At 43.6% G+C, this 21,349-nt stretch overlaps 1 protein-coding gene and 1 long non-coding RNA gene across 3 annotated transcripts; both read right to left on the bottom strand.

Annotated features, from left to right (window-relative positions):
- Nucleotides 1-501: 501 nt before the first annotated feature.
- Nucleotides 502-4,899, bottom strand: LOC125716588 (uncharacterized). The gene is made up of 3 exons (XR_007384363.1): nt 4,566-4,899; nt 3,041-3,195; nt 502-2,470 (listed from the first exon to the last, which is right to left on the bottom strand). It is a non-coding gene; the product is annotated as an uncharacterized LOC125716588 (long non-coding RNA).
- Nucleotides 4,900-10,579: 5,680 nt separating this feature from the next.
- LOC125716546 (guanine nucleotide-binding protein subunit alpha-11-like) lies at nt 10,580-20,012 on the bottom strand. Of its 2 annotated transcripts, none has more exons than XM_048988976.1 (7): nt 18,977-20,005; nt 18,531-18,715; nt 18,259-18,413; nt 16,775-16,903; nt 15,521-15,650; nt 14,057-14,210; nt 10,580-12,241 (listed from the first exon to the last, which is right to left on the bottom strand). In XM_048988976.1, exons 1-7 carry the CDS (start codon nt 19,125-19,127, stop codon nt 12,030-12,032), a joined length of 1,116 nt encoding a protein of 371 aa, XP_048844933.1. In that variant the 5' UTR covers nt 19,128-20,005; the 3' UTR covers nt 10,580-12,029. The 2 variants fall into 2 exon arrangements, 1 of the variants encoding a protein (XP_048844933.1); XR_007384351.1 differs by having other exon boundaries at nt 12,107-12,241; nt 12,562-14,210; nt 18,977-20,012.
- Nucleotides 20,013-21,349: the final 1,337 nt, after the last annotated feature.

Genomic DNA, 21,349 nt, shown 5'->3' on the forward strand with positions numbered 1-21,349 from the left:
GCCCTTGTAGATCAGTGTTGTGTAAGAACAACAAACATACTGGTCATGGGTGAACTGACAGCAGAAATTGTTGCAATAACCCTTTACATTGTTCTTAAATGCACACTACTGTGTTTTCCTCATACTGAACCATTTTCTTTTAAAATGCATATCAAGACATGACACAACCTAAATGCACTGGCTCTGCCAAAGAACAAACACAAATATAACTGGAAGAAACACAAACATAACTGGAAGAAACATGAACATAACTGGAACAAACATGAACATAACTGGAACAAACATGAACATAACTGGGACAAACATAAACAATGTTGTATTGGTGTAATAAAGTAACAGAGCTGTGCTAGGATAATGCTGCAAAAAAGCCAAGATGGAATGAAAGGGAAATAGCGGAGAACCAAGGAGCTAATCAGGGAAGTGTAAAGACTGGAGCCCTCAATCTTAACGGTAGAGCTGTTTTTATTCAGCTTTTCACATGGCTTTGCATGCACTTGTTAGAGAAAAGAATGAGTCACTTGAGTGCAGTTGGACACTCAACTTGAGTGCAGTTGTTTTCTGGATGATTGCCTGTATGCAAAGATGTCAGCCAAAGCAATCCTACTGTCTTCTTTCTTCTGTCACCTATTGCATGCAACTTGTAGACAGGGTTGCTCTCTCTTCCTTGCTACATCCCCTGCATATGTTTGCTTGGACCATTGCATGAAGGTGCAAAAAGGTTGATGAAACTCTACTATGGAGCTGCTCTTGCCTGCCTGGGTGTTTTCTTTTTGATCTGGTTCTTGTCTGATGTCTATCTGCTCTTTCTCACTTCCCCTTCCTTCTTCTGAAGGGTTTCTTCCTTTTCTTCTTGCTTTCATCTCTCCCTCCCCATTCTCTGTCATGCTGCATTCTTCCATAGGTCTTGGCTTTGACTCCATCTGGTGTTGTCTGGGCACTGTATTCTTGCAGGGTGGAGGCTCTTCATGTGCATCTGCATTCCCTCACTAATGCTCTGAATGGCACTTAGGTTTGCACCATACGCGTTTTCACTCCCCATCTGTTCCCCTGCTCTCGATGAGCGATGGGCGCATCGCCCTTCCAGTGGAAATCCTCACCTCGTCTGTACCAAGCTTTGTTTGCAAAGAGCACCTTAGTGGTTTTGGGAAATGGACTCCTGTGTGTTTCCGGAGTGTTCTTTATGTTTGAGGAAAGGGGTAGGGAAAGGCTGTCGAATGCTTGCCTCAACGTGGTTTTTTTGTACGATTCGTATTGAGGGTAGCTGACAGTTTTGAATCGACGTACCATGTTGAGCTTCTGCCTGCGGCGGTTGACTCCTGAGGTAATTCCCAGCTTTATTAGGCTATTTCATTTGACAATAGATCGATTCTCACACCACAGAAACATCAACACAGCAATTATATATTCGTCACATAATTTGTGTTAATCCTGACTATAATCAGGGTCATAATAGTGGGTCTGCCATATTAGCATTGTATAATGAATGACCGCAAGCTACAATTTTGCTTTGTACACATATGAGCTGTTGTTATGAGAGAGGCTTATTGAGAATGTACTTATTCAGGCTTAATGAGACTTCTGTTGGCACATGGCTCTTCTCTCTCCAGCCAGATTGGGCCCGCAGCCTTTCTGCTGTGTGAATCCCTGATCGCTTTCAGGGCTAGCACTTCCCGTCGCGCCGCGTCAGCCGCGGCAGACAGCTCTCCCGACTCTCCTAGCTCCGCCTCCGAAGGTGCACTCCCCGCGACTAAAAACAGACACGGCGGGTGGAAAGGGAAAGCGGGTGAGGGGGAGAGAAAGTGAACTCGGCGGAAAGAGCAAGACGGACAGAAACAGAGATAAGAATTGAGAGTGAGTACTAAATGAGGTGGAGAGAAAAAGAGGACTGAAAAGAATTAAGGAGCAGGGAGATTGACAGGGTAGCGGTAATAATGAATGGATAAAGCCGGGTAATAAGTGAAATACAAGAAAAAAGAATGTACAGAGTAGATCTAAGGTATGTGTCATTAAAGGTGAAAATGTACACAGGGGCGTTGGAACTGGGGGGAGGGGGAACATAACCCCCCCAATATTTAATTTACCTTCATTCATCCCCAAAAATAGACAGACCTTATATAAATGATTACACTGTGTCCTCCCAGTGCCGTTGGGTGTAGACTATCTGTATTCAGAGGAATTAATTTCATGTGGCATTGACTAACACACCCAATGATCAAGCCAACAAACAAATAAATAAATGACTGCAGAAACATTCTCAAACTTAATTTAAATATTCTCTGTAACTGCAGTGATTTAGTGTTTCGAAGGATTCAAAGGATGGTTTTAATAATGAGGTCTGAGTCTTCACAGGCTCGGTGTTCTTCCCCAAACCGTTTTACTTGTATCTCCTTATATTTCCTGTCTGGTTTTCGGACCTCTGTACATTCCTATGTAATTGTGGTGGATCTGCCACATTCATGGTGCAGCATGTCTGTGGATATAATGGACAGTAAAGCATGAGGTCATTAGCCTCTGGTAAATTATCCTTTACATTGTTTATATGCAGAGAAGAAAATCATCCATGGAGTATTGTGTGGTTTCCGGTTGTATACCTCATTAAACATTTCTAGAGCTTTTTTTTTCTCGACAGTAGGTCAAAATGCGAGTACTGCTCTGTTTAAAGTTCGTGTTTTGTTTTGTTTTTTTATAGCTCTGGCTTTGGTGCACGGCCTTTGTCTCTGAAGACAAAAGGGAGGACTTGGCAGTGCCGTGGCGGAGAGGGTGTCTGCAGAGACGGTGTGAGAAACTGCTTTATTACAGGAGTAATTAGAGAGATTTCGCTCCCGCAGCCATCGCAGTCCCTCTGCGGCAGCACAGGAGAGCGAGGCAGGCTGCTGGGGTGGGACATGCATTTTGAACGCTGTTGTGGGGGGGGGGGGCACTAGGCATCCAAAGATCCTCCGAAAAAGGTTTCATGATCAATGACATGGAATATAATGACCTTTTTTTTTTTTAATTCGGAGTGGTCAGATCCGAGGAGGGGGGAATGTTGTCTACTCACCTCTGGGACCGGGGTTCAAGTCTCTATCCTGGTTCTAAAATGAATAGGGGCTGCTGAATTGTCTGTGGGTGTGAGTGTGACTGGGAATGAGAAATGTGTCTTGCAGTGGGTTGTTGGCACCGTGTCCATAGCTTGTGGGATATAAGCTCCAAACCCTGAATAGGACAAGTGGGGAGAAAATGGGTGGATGGTCAGATCTTGTCATTAAGGCTCCTGGGGTCACTTTTGATCCATCGCAGATTGATGAACATTTTCTCCGCTGCCCTAATAAGTAACGAAGCTTAGAAATCCACAGTGAGCAGGATTATTGTGGGCTGGTAATCACTGGCATGCTCAACCCGTTTCCCACTAGTTACGTCTAAATTCCCATTGGGTTAAATGAAACTGTAATTGACAGTGCATGGTAAGTCTATCCACAGCCTCATTTCTGCCAACGCTACTTTTAAAATTAATTGCTCTACTGAAGCAGTTAATGTTATAAACCATCATTTCACTGGGTGTTTCAGGTGTCAGTCATCAAAATAAATAAAACGAATTCTGTCAGCCATACTGAACTCCGGAACCATGTTTCACAGGGAACCTTTGTTTTTACTGGACGTTACATAGACATAACTTTTTAATTCATCTGTCCTGTTAGCTCTGTGTTAACCACTCACAAAAAAAAAGAAGTCCTTTGTACTTCAGTTCTCTCATTCATCGACACCACACACAGCCGGCACTGTTTAATTGCACTTAAAACTTCATGAAGGGCCTCTTACTGCTCTTACGCTTACTGTGGCTCAGATCGTAGTTCCCCCGGACGATACGTTGCCAATTTATGTAGAGCCAGAGTGACGTGTCAGTCCAGGTACCGTGACAAAGCGCTTATTGTTTTTGGCAGCCATACCTGCACCGGCAGACCGTGGTACTACGCTTATTCTTCAGTAATTCAGACGAAACAGCACCGAGACTGAGATTCCAAATAAAGGTGAAAGGAGGGTGATGTGGACCTCGTACCACGCGCCCACATCTCACATATTTTTCACACGCACACACGCCGCATATACTTAAACTGACACATGCACGCGTTACATAAACACCGTAAGTGGGAGCACTAACATAAACACACCCGCTGACAGCGCTCCGCTTATACAAAGCAGCATCGAGTAGTGATGAGCGAGTTCCGGCAAGGCTTTGTGTGATCCGTGTGAGAAACAGTGAGGGGGTGCTTTAGAAGATGACAACACGATCGAGCGCTCCTTCACAGTTAAGTCCATGTCCCCTGGAATGGTCCCCAGCTCAGGTGGACAGGTTAACACTCACACCAGTTCCCTCAAACTTCACCTCTCCTATCACAACGTGACACGTGAGCACATGGCCACTTCGCACCCCTACAAGGACCACGTCACACACCTACTGACATTCTGCGTCTCCTTGCACTTCTATTCCGCCCTCTCTCCCCAATGGATTCTCCGAAAGCACAAAAGACTAAATAAAAAAAACAAACAAAAAGACAAGCTTGAGTCCACAAAAATCCGTATTTTACCTGCTTCCTCAGTGCTGCTTTCTCTGTCAATTCAGAGGCTTTGCTCTAATGATCAGTGTCAAGTTCGCATTCATGAAAACCCCTCATTTGTTGTTGATAAATAATGGCACCAGGAATATATCTGGCTCTCTTCACTATGATTTATTTAGTGTGGTGCTGTCTGGAACCTGGGAGATATGAGAGTACTAGTGTGTGGAGCCTGGAATGAGAGACTTGAAAAAGGGGTTTTACTGCATTGTTTTCAAACACTATCTCTCTCTTTTTTTGCTTCTCCACTATATTATCTGACGATCCGCCCATGACCAACCGCTTTCAGAATTACTTCAGCTGAATTTCTTGCAGCACTTTCAAGAAAAAGTGCAAACTCCTAGTAACACGTCCATCCCCAGGATGTATCGTCTTCGTTACTGTCGTACTGATATGCACCGCACAGATTCCTCACAGCCGTATACTGTGTCGGCGGCTAGATATTTTTGGCTTATGGTGCATTCCGAGCCAGGGCTGTGCAGGATGCTACCCTAACCTGCTCCCCCTCCGAAAACCCCCCAGCCGCCCTGATCGCGGCTGTCATGGGGAACCAGTTTGCTGAATGGACTCTGGATGACAAAGCAGTGTGGGTGTTTCGACCAGCTCACGTTCCAGGCTGCCCACATGTGACGTCAGAAGTGGGCATAAGGATGGAGACAGACATGGTGATAATCGCTCCGATTACCAGCTCAGTACATATGACTTATCCAGCTCCAGATCATTTCGGAGGGTCTTTATCCCAGGTACCAAAATATTAAAGAATAACACTAGACCTCAACACTGATATAAAAAGGTATTACATTACCAGTATCTTCCTTATGTAATTATAGTAATGAATCAGATCATTTCAACGCGATCTGCCCTCTGCCAGGCTACCTTCAAAGGCTCATAATTATATTACTTTTTGGTCGTGTCCTTAGAAGAGCACAATGGACGGCTAGTCTAATGAGGACCGTTTGTTGGAGGTGTAAAATGAAGAAGGGAACAGATCACCAGGGCTCTGTGCACAAGAGCACACAGCAGTAATGTGTGTGACGGGATAAAGGCGTCTGTAGGTGACAAGGCAGGGGCCTGGCAAATGTGAGAGGCCGCTGCAGGAGTTAGAACATGGAACATGATTGTTTTTTAAATTTTTAATTTTTTTTTAAATTGATTTTACATTTTGACCGTGATCGTGTTTGTGTGCATATAAACAAACACACACGCACACATGCATATATACCACAACTGAAGTATGCAGCGTAAAGGTTAAAATGCACAGTAATTTCTTGTCATAACAGCGCAAATGCATAATTGTTTTATGTGCATTTGCACTGCTACGCCGAGAAATAGCTGCACGTATCACTTTATATGCTAAATGCATACTTGTGTACCAGTAATGTGCATCCCTGTGTGTGTATGTATGTATGTTTACATTTTTCCCCTAAGTCAGGGGTCTCAAACCCAAATTACTGGGGGTCCATTGCTAGGAGGTCGTCTCCCAACGGGGCCACTCCAGCAAATATTTTGAACCAAAAGGCAAAACGAGAGAGAGGAAATTATTTTTTAAAGTATCTATATTTTGCGAATACGTAAGAACACTACGCTGATCGCTTAAATGAAAAACTGGAATAAGTGCCAAACGAAAGACCGAACCACAGATTTTGGCGATTTACATGAAGTAAAAACATGACAGGCCATACAAAGCAATCATGTGGGCCGGATCTGGCCTGCGGCCTGGTAGTTTGAGACCTTTGCCTGAGGAAATTCATTTCCAGTTCCTTAAATAAAGCCTTTTATGAGACTTCCTACTGGACCTCGTATTCTTTCAGGAAAGTAAGCTGCTGCAATAGAGACACACAGATAATTAGGTGACAACCCAGGAGCATCAGTACACTGCAAATCTACATCTCAGTGTGTGAGGAACAATTGGCACTAAAATAAAACAAGATGGATTTCTGCTAATTTCCACTAATGACTCGGAGCAACTAAATTACGTTTTCCCATTTCTCCCATAGCCCCCCACCCCCCTCAACCAAATCTGTTTCTGTGTAAAACTTTTGGTAACTTCTGAGTAGGGTTGCAAAGGGGCGGAAAAATTCTGGTATATTTCCACAAACTTTCCATGTGAACTTAAGCTGGGGGATTTTGGTAACAGTGAACTCTGTGGAACTCCACACGAGCTGTCAGATACGCAAAGAAAGCAAACTGTACGAATGATACAACACGCATGAATATGACTTATGATGCAGATGTTTATTTTGGGGTGTTTCCATGCACACATAATTACAGATGAGCACTTGATTACGCATTTTTATCACTATCAGTGCGGTCAAGATCTTTTTTTTTTGTAACTAAATTTAAGGTCCCTTTTACAGGCTAACCTGCAATTTTGCAAATTTCCAGTTTGTTCCCATTAACTCCCATATATTCCCATTAAATCCCATGGAAAGTTTCCAACTTCCCATGAAAATTCCCAGAGTTGTGCAACCCTGCTTCTGTGCGACGTGGCTTCAGAGCCAGGCTTTGTGTCCCACCGGCTTTCTCTGGGCATTACATCTGATGCAGGAGAAGACTGTTAACAAAGGCGTGATAAACACTGAGAGGCACCCAGACCATCCGACACAGCATCAGTCATACTCCACTTCCCCGGCTGATTTGAACTTTGGCCTCGGCTATGGAACTAGTCCTGCATTCAGGGAGAGAACCTTTACTGAGTGTGCCACTCTGCAAACTCCTGGTATAAAGTTTAATGTGAATTCAGCATGCTTCAGTGAGTCTCATAATTATATTCTCTCTCTTCAGAGAAGAAGAGCCAGTCCCCATCCTTGTGGACCCTAGAGGTAAGAGGTCCTACATTGCCCATTGGGGCTATGGGGCTACATTGCCCATCTGAGCCCTTTGATGAGCTCCTACGGCAGTGCTGTGTCCCCATCAGGGTTTTCAGCCGTAATGGTGAAACAGGTGGCTGGGACGTCCTGATGAGGCTGAAACCACATCCTGTGACACGCCTCACCAGTCCACTTATTCCCTCTTTTTCACCCCGTAGGGATCTCCACCAAACTACGCCCGGTTCGCATTTTCATTTTTCGTTTCTGGCCGCGCGGCTCCCAGCCAGTCGTCGACACTTTTGTGCGATTCCCGGGGGGGCATGATGGACAGATGCTGTGAAACATCTGCTTGGATACTAAGAAATCACAGTGATGTAGCACACTTCAGGGTACAGTCTGTTTGCTCTGCAAAATAATTTCCGTGAACATTATCTGATAGAGAATAAGCCTGATATCACTTCATGTGGAATTCCTCTTTGCACATGGCCTGTTTCCGAGCGGACACAGGTCACTGGTGCTCACTGGCATGACTATCGATTACTATTCCATTAAGTCTGCTGCCATATCTAATGAGGGTGTCACAGTGAGAGGCAGGAGAACCCCACCAAAATTCCATTCGTTCGGTTAACAACCACTGCAACTTGCTGGGTCATTTTATCACAGACCTCATAATGGTTTGGGTCAGAAAAAGGGGGCTGCGATAGCAAGGCTCAAACCAGCACTGCAAACCTCCAGCATGTATGCAGCACTGCCTCCCAGAGACAGCCTTTTCAAAAAGGCATCTGAGAAAAGGAAAAGGGAACGTGTCTCAGCATTCACCCTGAGCCGCCCGCTTGGGGTTACGGCAAAGGGAGGAGCTGTGATGTCTGTGATCACACAGCCAGGAGGTGAAGTGTAAACCAGCTTGTGTTCATCCCGCCTTTGATCAGAATACACAGTTAACCTGCTCAAACAATTATCCCTCGTTTTTATTTTACCTTAGATGCTATTTTATTTTCATTTATCGTTTATTACTGCTTATTGTGTTGACCTGCCATTAAGAACGTATCTGGAACTAACTGATAAACAGAGAACATATATATATGTTAACATTGTTAATGTGTAAATGGTATCCATCCACCTTCCATAGCTTGTTACCCAGTGGAAGCTCATGGTGAGACTGGAGTTTCATGTGAACCACACGCAGATTTTGCACTACAAAGGAAAGAGGGCTAGTTTTACATGACTAGAAAGAAACTTGCACAAACACAGGAAGCACATGAAAACTGCACACGTACAGAGCTAAGTGAGGGTCCTGAGCTCACGACAAGATGGTGTCAGGCTACACTGCTAACCACTAACCCGCTTGATATAATCATTCGTCAAAACTGTAAGGATATTACCAAAATGGTATCTTTTTAAAATGTTAATACGATGGTAGCATTTTAAGTTTCACCATCTTCGTGATGTATTATGGCACGGGAATCAGATTTCTCGGCACTAAACCGCTATTAAATTCAATAATTTAGCAGATTCTCTCATCCTGATTGACTTAAGGAGTCACGCCACATTTGCTGTGTGATTTGCAGTCTTTCATATTCATCCCAGGCCTTGAAGCTCCTCAGGCATCGCCAGGCACATTTCGGGCATGCAGACGTCCCCCGGGGGGCATGCGCTCGCAACAAGGCGGCAAGAACAAGTCAGAGTCTTTGTGCTCAAAGGCCTGTCTAACAGCCCGGCCAGGCGGGGGCTCGCCAACTCGTCTCATGTCCGTTTTAATTGAGTCTTCTACCCCCTCTGTGTTCCTCGGCCTTAATAACCTGCAACACTAGAAGCAGCAGATAAATCAAATCTGTTACTCAGTAAAGTACATGTTATCTAAGGGGAAAAACATTAAAAATAAAACTAATATAAGCAACCGCTGTAAACAGGCAATTACAAAAAAAAAAAAAAGATATGAACAAATAAGCACCTTTAGTGCCCTTTCTGAGTTTATTGATAATAATGAGCATAAAACAAGTTTTATTTCTACATCCCAGGCTCGGGGGGGGGGGGGGGGGGGGGGGGCGGGGGTGAAACAATGCCGAGCCGGGCTTTAAAAATGACTCCCCATCTACGATGAACGGCGGCCAAGACGAGCAGGTAATGACTGGTTAATAGGCTCCAGGACTCTATGTAACGGTCAACGCAGCAAACCTCGGGAAACAATGGGTACATTAGTCAGTGGACAGAGAGCAGGTCTCGCTTCTTAAGGGAAGGTGCTGATTCGGATAATTAGGCATCTACACAATTTGGGGAAAAAAGAAAAGTGACGGTATGACCAATGGCAGGGAAAAGGATGTTATAGCAGCTGTAGCAGGGAGGCCACACCTCCTGGGACTTGGGCAGACTGCTCGTCTTCTGGCTTCCTCTCCCTCCCCGGTACTGTGGCCTAACTTAGTTCATTTTCTAAGGAAGCAGTTGGCCTTCGTTTGCTACGAGGGTGAGGAAAAAAAACATAACCATTGCGGCTAAGCTTAAGAGCTTAATAACAGCTTCCCAGCACCAGAGGTTCAGGATGTGAAAATTCTCATTAACAAACCCTCAATGGCAGCCACCCTGGGTATTTGAAAGGTAGAAATATAAAGGCTAATCTTTTTTTTCTTCTCCCCCTCTTCATTCTTACTATTAAATCAATTTCCCCTCCAGCTTAGCCGGGCCACTGGAAATCCCGCATGTTCCGGCATGTGCCATTTTACCTGTACAATTCACTGTTTTGCAGGAGCGCCATGCCGGTTTACGATAATATTTCACAGCATTGTTTAATTCTCGTCACCCGTGCCACCAATAATTAGATAAACAGTGAAGCTGCAGAAAGTTCCATAAAGAATGAAATCCCAACTATTCTCAATCCCCCCCCCCCCCATGACAAATTTGCCTTTTAAAATTGTCATAAGTGAGGACAATCTAAAGCTTCGGCTCTGTGCCAAGGGACTGTGACACGTGTGTCTGGGGGGCTCCGGGGAGTTTGCCCAGGAAAGAATTAACGCAACGGGTAAAACAAATGTTCATTATAACATGCACCATTTGTCCTGTGCCATTTAAAGGTGGGGAGGAATTGCATGGTAGGTAATTCTGAAGACCTGACACTGCAGACACAGATATAATTTTTTATGGTGGTTCTACTAGCAACTTATAGTACTGCGCTGAAGTCTTAGGTAGTCAAAGGAAAGGCTATTTATTTGGGTTTATATTTACTACAATCTAAGACTATAGAACATTCAAATTAACAGTGACACGATATAAAAATAAATAAGAATGTCTTCTGTTCTCCAAAAAGTTACTGATATCTAGTTGGATGGCTAGATGAGCACCACTTCAGCTCCTCAGGGGCACCTCAGCCGTTCCATGTGTTTGTTAATTTAGCTGGCGATGAAATTTAACTTAAATAACTCGATGAGATATTGATTAGCTTTAGCAAGGTGAGGTAATAGTTAAGTCAAAAAAAATAAAGAAATGGTGCAGAAATATATCAGAAGGTTGCTGCATATCCTGGGGTGACTTTGGGAGACGTTCTAAATGACTAAGCTGACACACTTTGACTGGCATAATATCATAGTTTTAAACATCAAGATCATTTAAACATCCCATACAGAGGGGTCAATCACTTTAAAAATCATGAAAAAAGTCGGAATCCAAGGACTCAAACTGCATCAGCATGCTGCACTGATAAATAACAATATGCAGATCAGCGACAAGCTACGGAACATCCCTGGGAACATGCAGCCAAATTCTATATTCAGCTGGATCCAGTTCAGTGGTCATTTGATTCCAAAATGTGAATTAGTAACACATAAAAATGCTCCAAACATCTGAGAGAAGCAGCACAGAATTCGGATAGTGTTTGATGCTAGGCTGTTTGTCCACATTTGGGACATATCCGCTTTCTGCTTAAGTCTATCAATCTTAATGTTTAAATTACCTACAAACAGGTAATGATGTGCACAAAACCAGTAGGCAGTAATTACTATCAAGTGTATAATCCAATCCCTGTATGATGACATTTAAAATAAGCCCACCAATGCACCATAATAGCTGATGAAGCTTAACTTTATCTTATAATCACTGCTTTCCAGTGCTGTCAAAACAACCTTTACAGTTTGCATTATTTCAAAATTAATTTTGTGTGTAACACTTCTGTTTTACGCCAGACACTATGCTGCAAAGATGCATTAACACTGGCCTGTAACTGGACACCTAACTTTAGCTCCATCAGCTATAACCTGTTTTTTTTTTTTATGACACTACAGCAGAGTCCAGCACTCAGCAATAACAAGCAGTTCCACATTACCCATGGGATGTTTAGTGTCGATACCAGTAAATTGCCATGAGTAGAATAAATATATTTCAATATATTTCATGTTGCAACTTCTTTACAAGTGCTTCCTCAGCAGTCCCAGGGTGGCCTCTCCTTAAGATTATGGTGTGAAAAAATTAATGGTGGACAGGAGAAGATTAATTTAAGTACAATGCGGGGCTACAGCCTAGGCCACTGGCAAACATCAGACAATGCGTTAATGTCCATGCAGATGTCAGCCTAGCCCGCCCCCCCGAGGAAATCCGCCACCAGTGGTGGTGATGGTCCGACGTGATGCAGACAGGTCAGAGGTCAAATCAAGTAGTACTCCTCCAGCGAGCGGATGAGCACGGTGTCCTTGACGTCGCTGAAGACGACGCGGATGTTCTGGGTGTCAGTGGCGCAGGTGTAGTGCACGTAGATGGATTTGTCCTTCTCGTCCTTCCCCTTGTCCTTCTTCACCGCCTGCTGCAGGTACATCAGCCGAATGAACTGCATGGCCGCCTCGGCGTCACGTCTCTTGCCTGCGGGGAGTTGAGAGACCGTCAAGGGGGCGGAGAAAGGGGCGGGGCCCAGTGGAGCAGGGAAGCGAGGGGACTGGTCAGACAGCCAGTGGGAATGAGTGGAAGAAAGGACTGAAAGAATGAGGAATAGAGATGCTGACAATTGCAAAATTGCTATAAGAAGAATAGAAAGCAGGAATGAAAAGTAGCTTGTTAGATGAAGGTGCAGAAGAGGTGGAGCAGCAGCAAGAGAGGAAGTAAAATACTAATAATGAAGAGCAGACTCCTGAGGCATGGGGCTCTTTAGGTATATTGATTTGAGCTGTGAGCTTAAACTGGACCTGCTGAAATTGTGCAGTTGGCAGTGCGGCTGTTCACCACAGAGCATTTCACTGGATGGCAGAACAGAGGAGCTCTCCATGTGCGTGGCTGCAGATTCCTGCGATGTTTGTGCATCTTTACAATCCTGTTTTTTTTTTTAACTGCAGATAGTTTAATACAAAAAAAATAAAACAAAAAAAATAAAACAAGGATTGTTTTATTTTGTGCCCCCAATTAAAATGACTATTACAGTAATGTATTTAGCATTCATTTTGTATCTAAAAAAGTTTTAATGTCCTGTAATTTGTACTGGGCGATAGGGGAAACGAAGAATTCAAACTGCACTGGTTGGAACCATCACCGCATGTCAATCCCGTCACCCTGCAACCCGGTTCCAACACCCAAGAGATTCAGCGCTGAAGACGCATCACCTGCATGAAGGTCGCCAGACCCTGGCAGCAAGAAGGTTGGAAGGGGAATAACCAAAACACTGCATAATATGCAATCTGCACCCCCCCCATACTGATGTGCAGTCAGATGGCAAGAGCGCTTTCTCCCACCCCCTAGGGGTGCCATTGGGTGAGGAGAAGAGCTGGGTATATATGGTTGCCATGGGTAACACGGGGAATAAGACAAAGCACAGCCAGGGTGTGGGAGAGGCTCATGAGAGACTGTCAGCTCCATGTCGCAGGGTTTACCGCAGCTTTCCCGCATTCCATATTCTACCGTGAAATGGAACCAGAGCATCTCCGCAGTGATGAGAGATAGAAGACTTTGTGTGAGCATATATCTCCTGTCAATGACTGCTTGGAAAACGAATGGGGGCTGGGTAAAACCAATCAGAGACTAACAGCATGGTAACCAATGGAAAACCAGTGAGGATCAGGTTACACCAATCAGAGACTGACAGCACGGTAACCAATGGAAAACCTTTGGGGACTGGGTTAAACCAATCAGAGACTAATAGCATGATAAGACAGCTCATTGTGGGTTTTCGAGTCTCATTCTTCCCATATAGGAAAAACGCTGAGCACCATCTGTGTATGAGGTCCTACCAACCCCCAGGACATTTCTATAGCCACACAACTTGAGAGCTGCTGTAGTGTGTTATTAAGACAACAGTAATACTTTCATCCACACTGGAGTTTCATTACACAGATATACCCCCAGTATAAACAGTACAGCCAGGGTTGAAGAGGACTGAAGTATTAGTGACTCAGTGATATGGTATCTATTTAACAAATGGCAATGACTCACTAAAATATCTAAAGGTCTTCATAAAAGTATAAAGTGTCATTAGGACGTCCGGTGACCCAACCTAAAAGTACTGAATATGGACATGAATTGGGCACAAACTACTGCTTATTGTATTTGAAGTGCGAGTGCTGCCCTACTGCCACTTATCGGGATCTGAGAATATTTTTACATGGCTAATGTGATGATTAGACTTCGTACTACTCTGGCCTGTGTCAATGCTGGAATTCTGTCAGCAGGGGTTCAGCACGTCTGTTGTACCGCTAAAGCTGGGGAAGTATGTCTGCAGGTCGGAGGTCTGGATCTTCTCGGCCAGTATGTCCTTTTTGTTGAGGAAGAGGATGATGGAGGATCGGATAAACCAGGGCGAGTGGATGGTGGTGTAGAAGAGCGATTTACTTTCCTCCATCCGGTTCTGGGGGAGAAGGAAGGAATCACAGCAGGGTTATGAGCTGGGAGCAGGACCCAGCACTGAAACCTAAGGGCCAATACAGACGAGAAAGGCCCATTCATTCCAGTGTTACTTGTTTGCATATTCAATATCTAGCTGATGGTGAAGTTGGCCCTATTGCCACTACTAAGGTCTGAACCTTCTCTACTCCGGCAGCCAATGTTTTCCATTACCCTTTGTGTATGTTACATATTATATGCAGAAACATTTCATGAAATGTCCTGTAATCAAACTATCCCCAGCTAGTTATGATTAAGTTTCCTCAAATCAGAACTAACAGTAAACTAGCTCTCAAACCTCAAACTGGAAGTGATGGACACTGGGAATGCAATTCAATTCAAATTTACACAGCAGATTTTCACAGCATCACATTATCTCAAAGCACTTAACGTTATCCCTGTCCGGTGTCCCCAGAGAGAAAACCAGAGGCAAAAGTGGCAAGGAAAAACTCCCTAGTAGGAAGAAACCTTTAGAGGAACCAGACTCAAAAGGGGAGCCCATCCCCAAGTCCAAGTATAAAGTTCTAATCCAAACATTAAGGTCAGAGTTAGGTGTGTACATCTCTGTGCTGCAAATAATGAACTATTCTGGATCTTCTTCTGCTACTCAAACTGCACCTGTTCTGGCATATGGTTAGATTTATTTTCTGATACTTTTCAAACCTTGAGTTTTGAAATGGTCAAACTTTTCTGTCCAAAAAAAGAAAAATTGTGCTAGATCTAAAGCTTTTAAAATGATCTTTCTTTCAAGCTGTTCAGTACGTAATATTCAGTCATGTTTTGCAAGCCTTTTAAAATAGACCTGATTTTCATGCATCATCTCTATTGGTGGAGAGTTTAATCATAAAAAAACAAGTCAGCGTGTGACCATTGGACGTTGGAAGACAGGATGGAATGAAAAAATTAAGCATCCTCACTCACACTAAAATTGTGTAGGTGTACTCAAGAAGGTAGGGGAGTCTGCGTCTTACCAAAACACTAAAGTTACGTCTTGCACCTAAATGCATAGACAGTAGAACGCACAGAAAAAAATTAAGGAGATACAAAATACAGTGGGAGAGAGAAAAGGAGGGAGGGTGGGTAGATAGAATGAGAGAGACTGGTGGCGGTAATGTTGGGCTTTAACAACGCTGTTGTCATGCCAACCACAATGAGGGGGGAAAAAACATTAGGGAATGAATGTGATCGTGGGAGCACTGCTACAGAAGGAAGAACAAATGCGGACATTGAGAGGGGTATGAAGACACGCAGGAACAAAGGCAGCTTTTTACTTACATCCGTCTCCTTCTCTTCCAAGACCTGGTCGTACTCGCTGAGAGAGGCCAGGAAGATGAGCGAGGTGACATTCTCGAAGCAGTGGATCCACTTCCTGCGTTCCGATTTCTGACCCCCCACGTCCACGATCCTGCACAGAATAAGGGTCAGGCGGCGCAGGACGCTCACTGCAGAAATCAATACCTGCTCGCTTTAAACGAACCAGTTATTCACATGGGACAGCCGCGGGACTGCAAAATGCCGTGCAAAAATGGCTTTTCAGATCAATCGTACACCTAGACATCGCAGGGTCAGTGTCACCTGTTCTATTGATTGAATGTGAGGCTGACAAATATTGGTTCTTTTTGGAGTTTTAAGATATAGACTGCTTTAAAATATTAATATTAGTGTATTGGAGAATGCCCCCCCACCAACTTAATTTTTTCTATTAAAGGCCACTCTGCCCCCACTACCTGGCTGGTACAATTGAAGTAATCAGTCCAGTGCAGTGCAGACGCCTGGCTACACACACAGCCTCCGACCCCCCACCCTCATGTCTGACTGCTCTCCCTCCTCCTGCTGTCAGGCACCAGGCCCGTTTTCTCACAGCTTGCCTTGCCGTATTTACGGTCAGGGGGGCCGCATATTGCACTCGCTGCCGAACGGCCGCCGTTACGACCCCTATCCTCCACATCATGTCACAACAAACTAGTCTTCATGTTCAGAGATGGGGTAATACTGGGGGTGGGTGGGTGGGGGGTGGGGCGACAATCGATAAAACACTGAGGTTACAATGGATGTGTCACCCAGTGGGGGTTAGGATAATTGGCTTCATGAGTTTTGCAGACAAATCCCCTTCGCCGGTGGGATGCACCAATAGTGGTGATATGATACAACAAGGTGTGGGATAGAGGTTTGTCCCTGAGAATGAATTCAATAACAGTTACTTGCATTGACAGGACTGGTGATCAACGGGCAAATGCATAAAACCACCCAAACAAAGCTTCATGCCATTACTGTGTCTCTAGCGCCAGTTTGATCGATGGTGGATGCAAAACCTGTTACAGTTTCTTAGGTACTACAGATCAAATGCCTTGAGTTGCTCTGAGTGTTTTTATTTGGAATTAATAGAGTCTTTCGACCCTAAAAGCACCTAAATTCTAAAAGATGGAGGAGAGTCAACTATCTGAAGGTGATAGGATCTCACCATCAAGTACACAATGTTGGCTTGGTGTGGCAAAATCTCTTCTAGGATGAGGTGCTTAGGCAACCTACCTGAGGGACATCTTCTCGAGTGTGAAGGAGTAGTCATTGATTCCGGTGGTGGGAACCCGGACACGGAGCACATCCTGAGCGGTGGGAATGTAGCCGGGGGTGGCCAAACGCTCCAAGTTCGTCATGAAGCTAGTCAGGAAGGAAGGGGTGACTTATGTTGCTCTCAGGGTCGTAATGGCGATCGTGAGCACAAACCATGGCAACTGCGATGCTCTGTGAGATTTCTTGTCTTTTGAGGGACATATGGCGAATGGAGCAAAATATCATGACTAAATGTCAATGGTGACTGTACCCAACGCCTAAAGACTCTACTATTAACCGCTTCTGATTTAAACTTACTACAATTAGTCATAACATGATTAGTTCATTCGATTTGCTTTCCTTTGTTGCCAGGGTTAATTTGAACAATTTAGGCCCTCCGTCCCCCCCCCCCCCCCCCCAGTCCCCAGCCGAAAAAACACCATTCTAGCTATGGCTTAAATTATATTTTCTTATAATTCTTATCTTTTTCCTCTCATTTGGTAAGGCATCATATTTGACTAATACGTAAGGTGAAGAGAAACACTGAACCTCAAACAACTGAGCAAAACTGGTCAGCACAAAGCAGTTTGTGGACTTTACAGGACAGTGTTAATGGAAGTACTGTAGGGAGTCCTACATTCTGGAATGAAGTGCTTAAGCTCTGATCTGAATGTATGCGTTTGCACATATCTGGTTCCCTCTACTGGCAGGACATGGTTCATTTCGGCAGTGCATAGTTTTTCTGATCACTGTAGACCAGATCCTATTCTTTCAGAAAGAACCGACCAGCCTGGCACAGGTGGTCACGGTGATCCTGGGCCCACCCCACCGATACAGTGCGATACAGTACAATACAGTGCGATACAGTGCGATGCAATACGATACAGTGCAATACAGTACGATACAGTGCGATGCAGTGTGATACAGTGCGATGCAGTGTGATACAGTGCGATGCAGTGTGATACAGTGCGATGCAGTGTGATACAGTGTGATACAGTACAATAAAGTGATTATGTCTAGCAAGTATGCGCGTGTGTGATTAGAGGAAAAGTGCTGTTGAGAGGCAAATAGATTTTTCTTTGTCTGTTCATTTGGTCTTAGTGATGCCACAAGTCATTTAAAAACTGATTAAAAATATGTAGTTTAGTCTGTAGTGAGATTTCCTGGCCAAGTGAATCGTTATGGGACTGGCCCACCTGATTTTCTGCCGGCCCACCCACGCTGTCATTTCTGGCCCCGCTATTGGAAATAACTTTTGAATGTGGCATTGTTCTCAATAAAAATCTGTATTTTAAAAAACTCCTTATTGTCTGCCAACTGAATAAATATACTAGGACTATATTTTTAAGTCTTTTAAAGCCTGTATACGTGGGGCATGAGGCCACTGAGAAGTCTGTATATCTACTGATTCAGTGACAATTAATGAAGCGTATGTATAAATACAGGTGCTAATAGGTACTTACTATTCAGTCGAGTCCAGGAGCTGGTATTCCCTGCGACGGGTGTAGCACATCTTGATGCCAGGGTCTGCCCAAAGGCGGCAGATTGCATCGACGTAACTCCTGTCCAGCTTGGTCACGTGCAGCGGATTCACGTCCTGTACCCACTGCGCGTACAGCTGAGGATAAGACGGGCTCGCGTTACGCATCAGCGCATGTCACACTTCACCTGTCCCATTCACAGATGGAGCACCCAGCACTAACATATGGGGTATTTACGGACCCTACAGCCACACCTCATTCTCAGTACAGCCATAGGGAATCCTCAGCGTGCTCATAGCCTGTATCATGGCCTTTGCAGCAGTAAAGACATTCTGGAAGACCAGTTTGGCAAAGTCTCGCCGCTCCTCCTCCGAGAACCCTTGGCCATGGATAATCCTCATCTGCTTGATGAAGGTGGTCTTCCCACTCTCCCCAGTACCTTAATATATTGTTATAGGACAATAGAAAACAACGAACAACGACTGAGAAGTGCTGCAAATGCACCGCGTTCTAGAAAAGATTTGGGGCTTCTTTGAAAACAAACAAACAAACAAACAAACAAACAAATAAATAAATTAATTAATTAATAAATAAAATAAAAGATTATGGAAATTTCACTACTCACACCGCTATGTTCGCAAACATAAACACACAACGAGTAATCAGGGGGTGATACTTTTCTTCACAAACTCTCACTCACCAAGTAAAAGTACTTTGATTTCCCTGCGTTCTTTTTTCTTCTGAAGGTTTAAGATCCTTTCGATTTCTCTGTCCAAGGCGACCTCCTTCCTCTCTTCTTCAGATAGGAAGCAAATGCATGTTCGGTGGCACCATTGCCAACACCCTTCCATAGCTTGTTCTTAAAACCGATCATATGAGTTCTGAATTTTAACCCGTTGTATTTCCAGGAATTAATACAACCATATTGCGGCCTGCGGGTTTAGTTAAAAAAAAAATAACTCCACCATCCAATTATGTAGTCAGAAAATGTCAACAACTATACCGGAATCCTTAACTGCGATTGGTGTTAAAGTAAATATTTTCATAGCAAGGCCACATAAAACATATATGATCCTCTAGGAGACGCGCTGGAATATTGTTCTCACCCATTACAAGAACAATCCGCTGCCAGTTGTGATCATTTCAAAACACGGTGCTTCCCCAGTTACAAAACTAAGTTGATATTTCTGCACTTCTTCCCGTATTATGCAAAACGCTCAACGTGTTAAACTGAGCATGAAAATTCCACGCGCATCCTGCGGTAGTTTCGGTAGCTGTAATAGAATGTAGATACAAACACCGTATTATGTAGAATGTGGTGTTTGTCGATGCCGATCGTAGCTGGAATGAGAGAGACTGAGAGTCTGAAAGGCACCTTAAAAATTTCGCCTCAAGGAAGTAATCAGCCGCACTTTAAACGAAAGCACTTTTTTGGGTGTAATCATATTCCGGACGCTCGCTGGAAAACGCTGCGTTTTAGCTTTCAGACTAGATGTATAGAGTAGAAAATTTAAGTGATTACATATCTTCTGGAGGAATGTCTGTTTTGCAATACATTCCGAACTGTTTCAGTCATGAACGTTACTCCTCGAGAAACTACGTATATACCCATTGAGCTACTGTGCACGATTCCATTTATTGGTATGCAATTTGTCATGGTGAAATATAACAACCATCAGCAATATCTTGTTGGTCAAACGAAGGAAAATGGCAAAAACCAGAATATCACGAGGTAAAATAGATCATGCAATAGAGATTTTACAGTAGCATCGTACCGTGGACAGCAGTTGTCCTGCGATTCAAAACTAGTAGGTTTGTTGCAAAAAACAAACATTCAATTTACGTGACAAAAGCTAAATAGCATAGCAATAGAATTCTTTTCTCCTTTAGAAGGAAAACCGGTTTAGTGATACTTTCACCACGTAGGGCAGGTTATGCTGCATTAATGACATGTTTCATACTGCATGCTTAATTAAAATGTTTAAATTAAATGTAAACTGTTCTAATATCGTGTATTTAAAAATGATGTCATATTTTGCATTGGGGCCTTCCGCTTTAATCCATATCAAATCTATCAATTATTTCCACAATAAGATATTCCATACAGGTAAACGATTCAGGGACGGGATTGTTTGATCCGTCTCCATCTAGTGGCAAACGTTATTCGTGGTTTTCAGGTAAATAGTGAAAATGTATGTCCACACGGTGTCACTCTGGTTATTTGTCCTAATCGTCTGCGCTGTCATTATTTTAAATGTAGATTACTGTTTAAACGAAGTTTAAATTGAGACAACTCACGTAGTCTCCATTAAATTCTCTTTCTGTGTCCTTCAAGCCTGCAGTTTAAATCGCACCTCCGTTTTAAACTAACAAACTTGCAGAGCCCCTATAGAAATCACCTAACAGCCACTAGTGGGAACTGTTTATCTTCAGTTCACTGTTTCTTCAGTTCATACCAGCTCTGTACATGGTTCAGTTGCAGTTTAAGTAGAGATGGTCGTAGTTGATATATGCCTCAAAATCAGACGTTACAAATAAACAATGTAGTAATTTTAAATATTTCAATTTGTAGGCAATTGTATTAAGCAATCCTTATGAAACAAATTTGTGTATAATTGATGGGCTAGGCTTACATAGACTACCTTTAAAATCTTAAGGCACTAGGCTTGAATAAAAAAAATGGAGAGTTATGCTTTGTACTTGCTAATCCTCATTTTTAATCTTTAAAGACAAACATTTTGCGATTAACTGACCTTTACTGTGACCTAGCACATCTGCAAAAGTTTCTCCTCAATTAGGCCTGTTACTAAAAGGTAACAGGTGTGTCTAATTAATGAAACAAACAAGTAATTTCTCATAATCTTCAATCCCCTATTCACCATGTTCAGCTGAACTTGTTTTAAACCAGGTTTAACCAGCAACTGAGCTAATGACAGCACAATCATCCATCCATCCATCTTGTATACCTGCTTGTCCTATTCAGGGTCGTGGGGGGTCCAGAAATTATTCTGGGGGGTATGGGTGCAAGGCAGGGAACAACCCAAGACGGGGTGCCAACCCATTACAAGGCACA

This window comes from Brienomyrus brachyistius, chromosome 21 (genome assembly GCF_023856365.1).
Source record: "Brienomyrus brachyistius isolate T26 chromosome 21, BBRACH_0.4, whole genome shotgun sequence".
NCBI lineage: Eukaryota > Metazoa > Chordata > Actinopteri > Osteoglossiformes > Mormyridae > Brienomyrus > Brienomyrus brachyistius.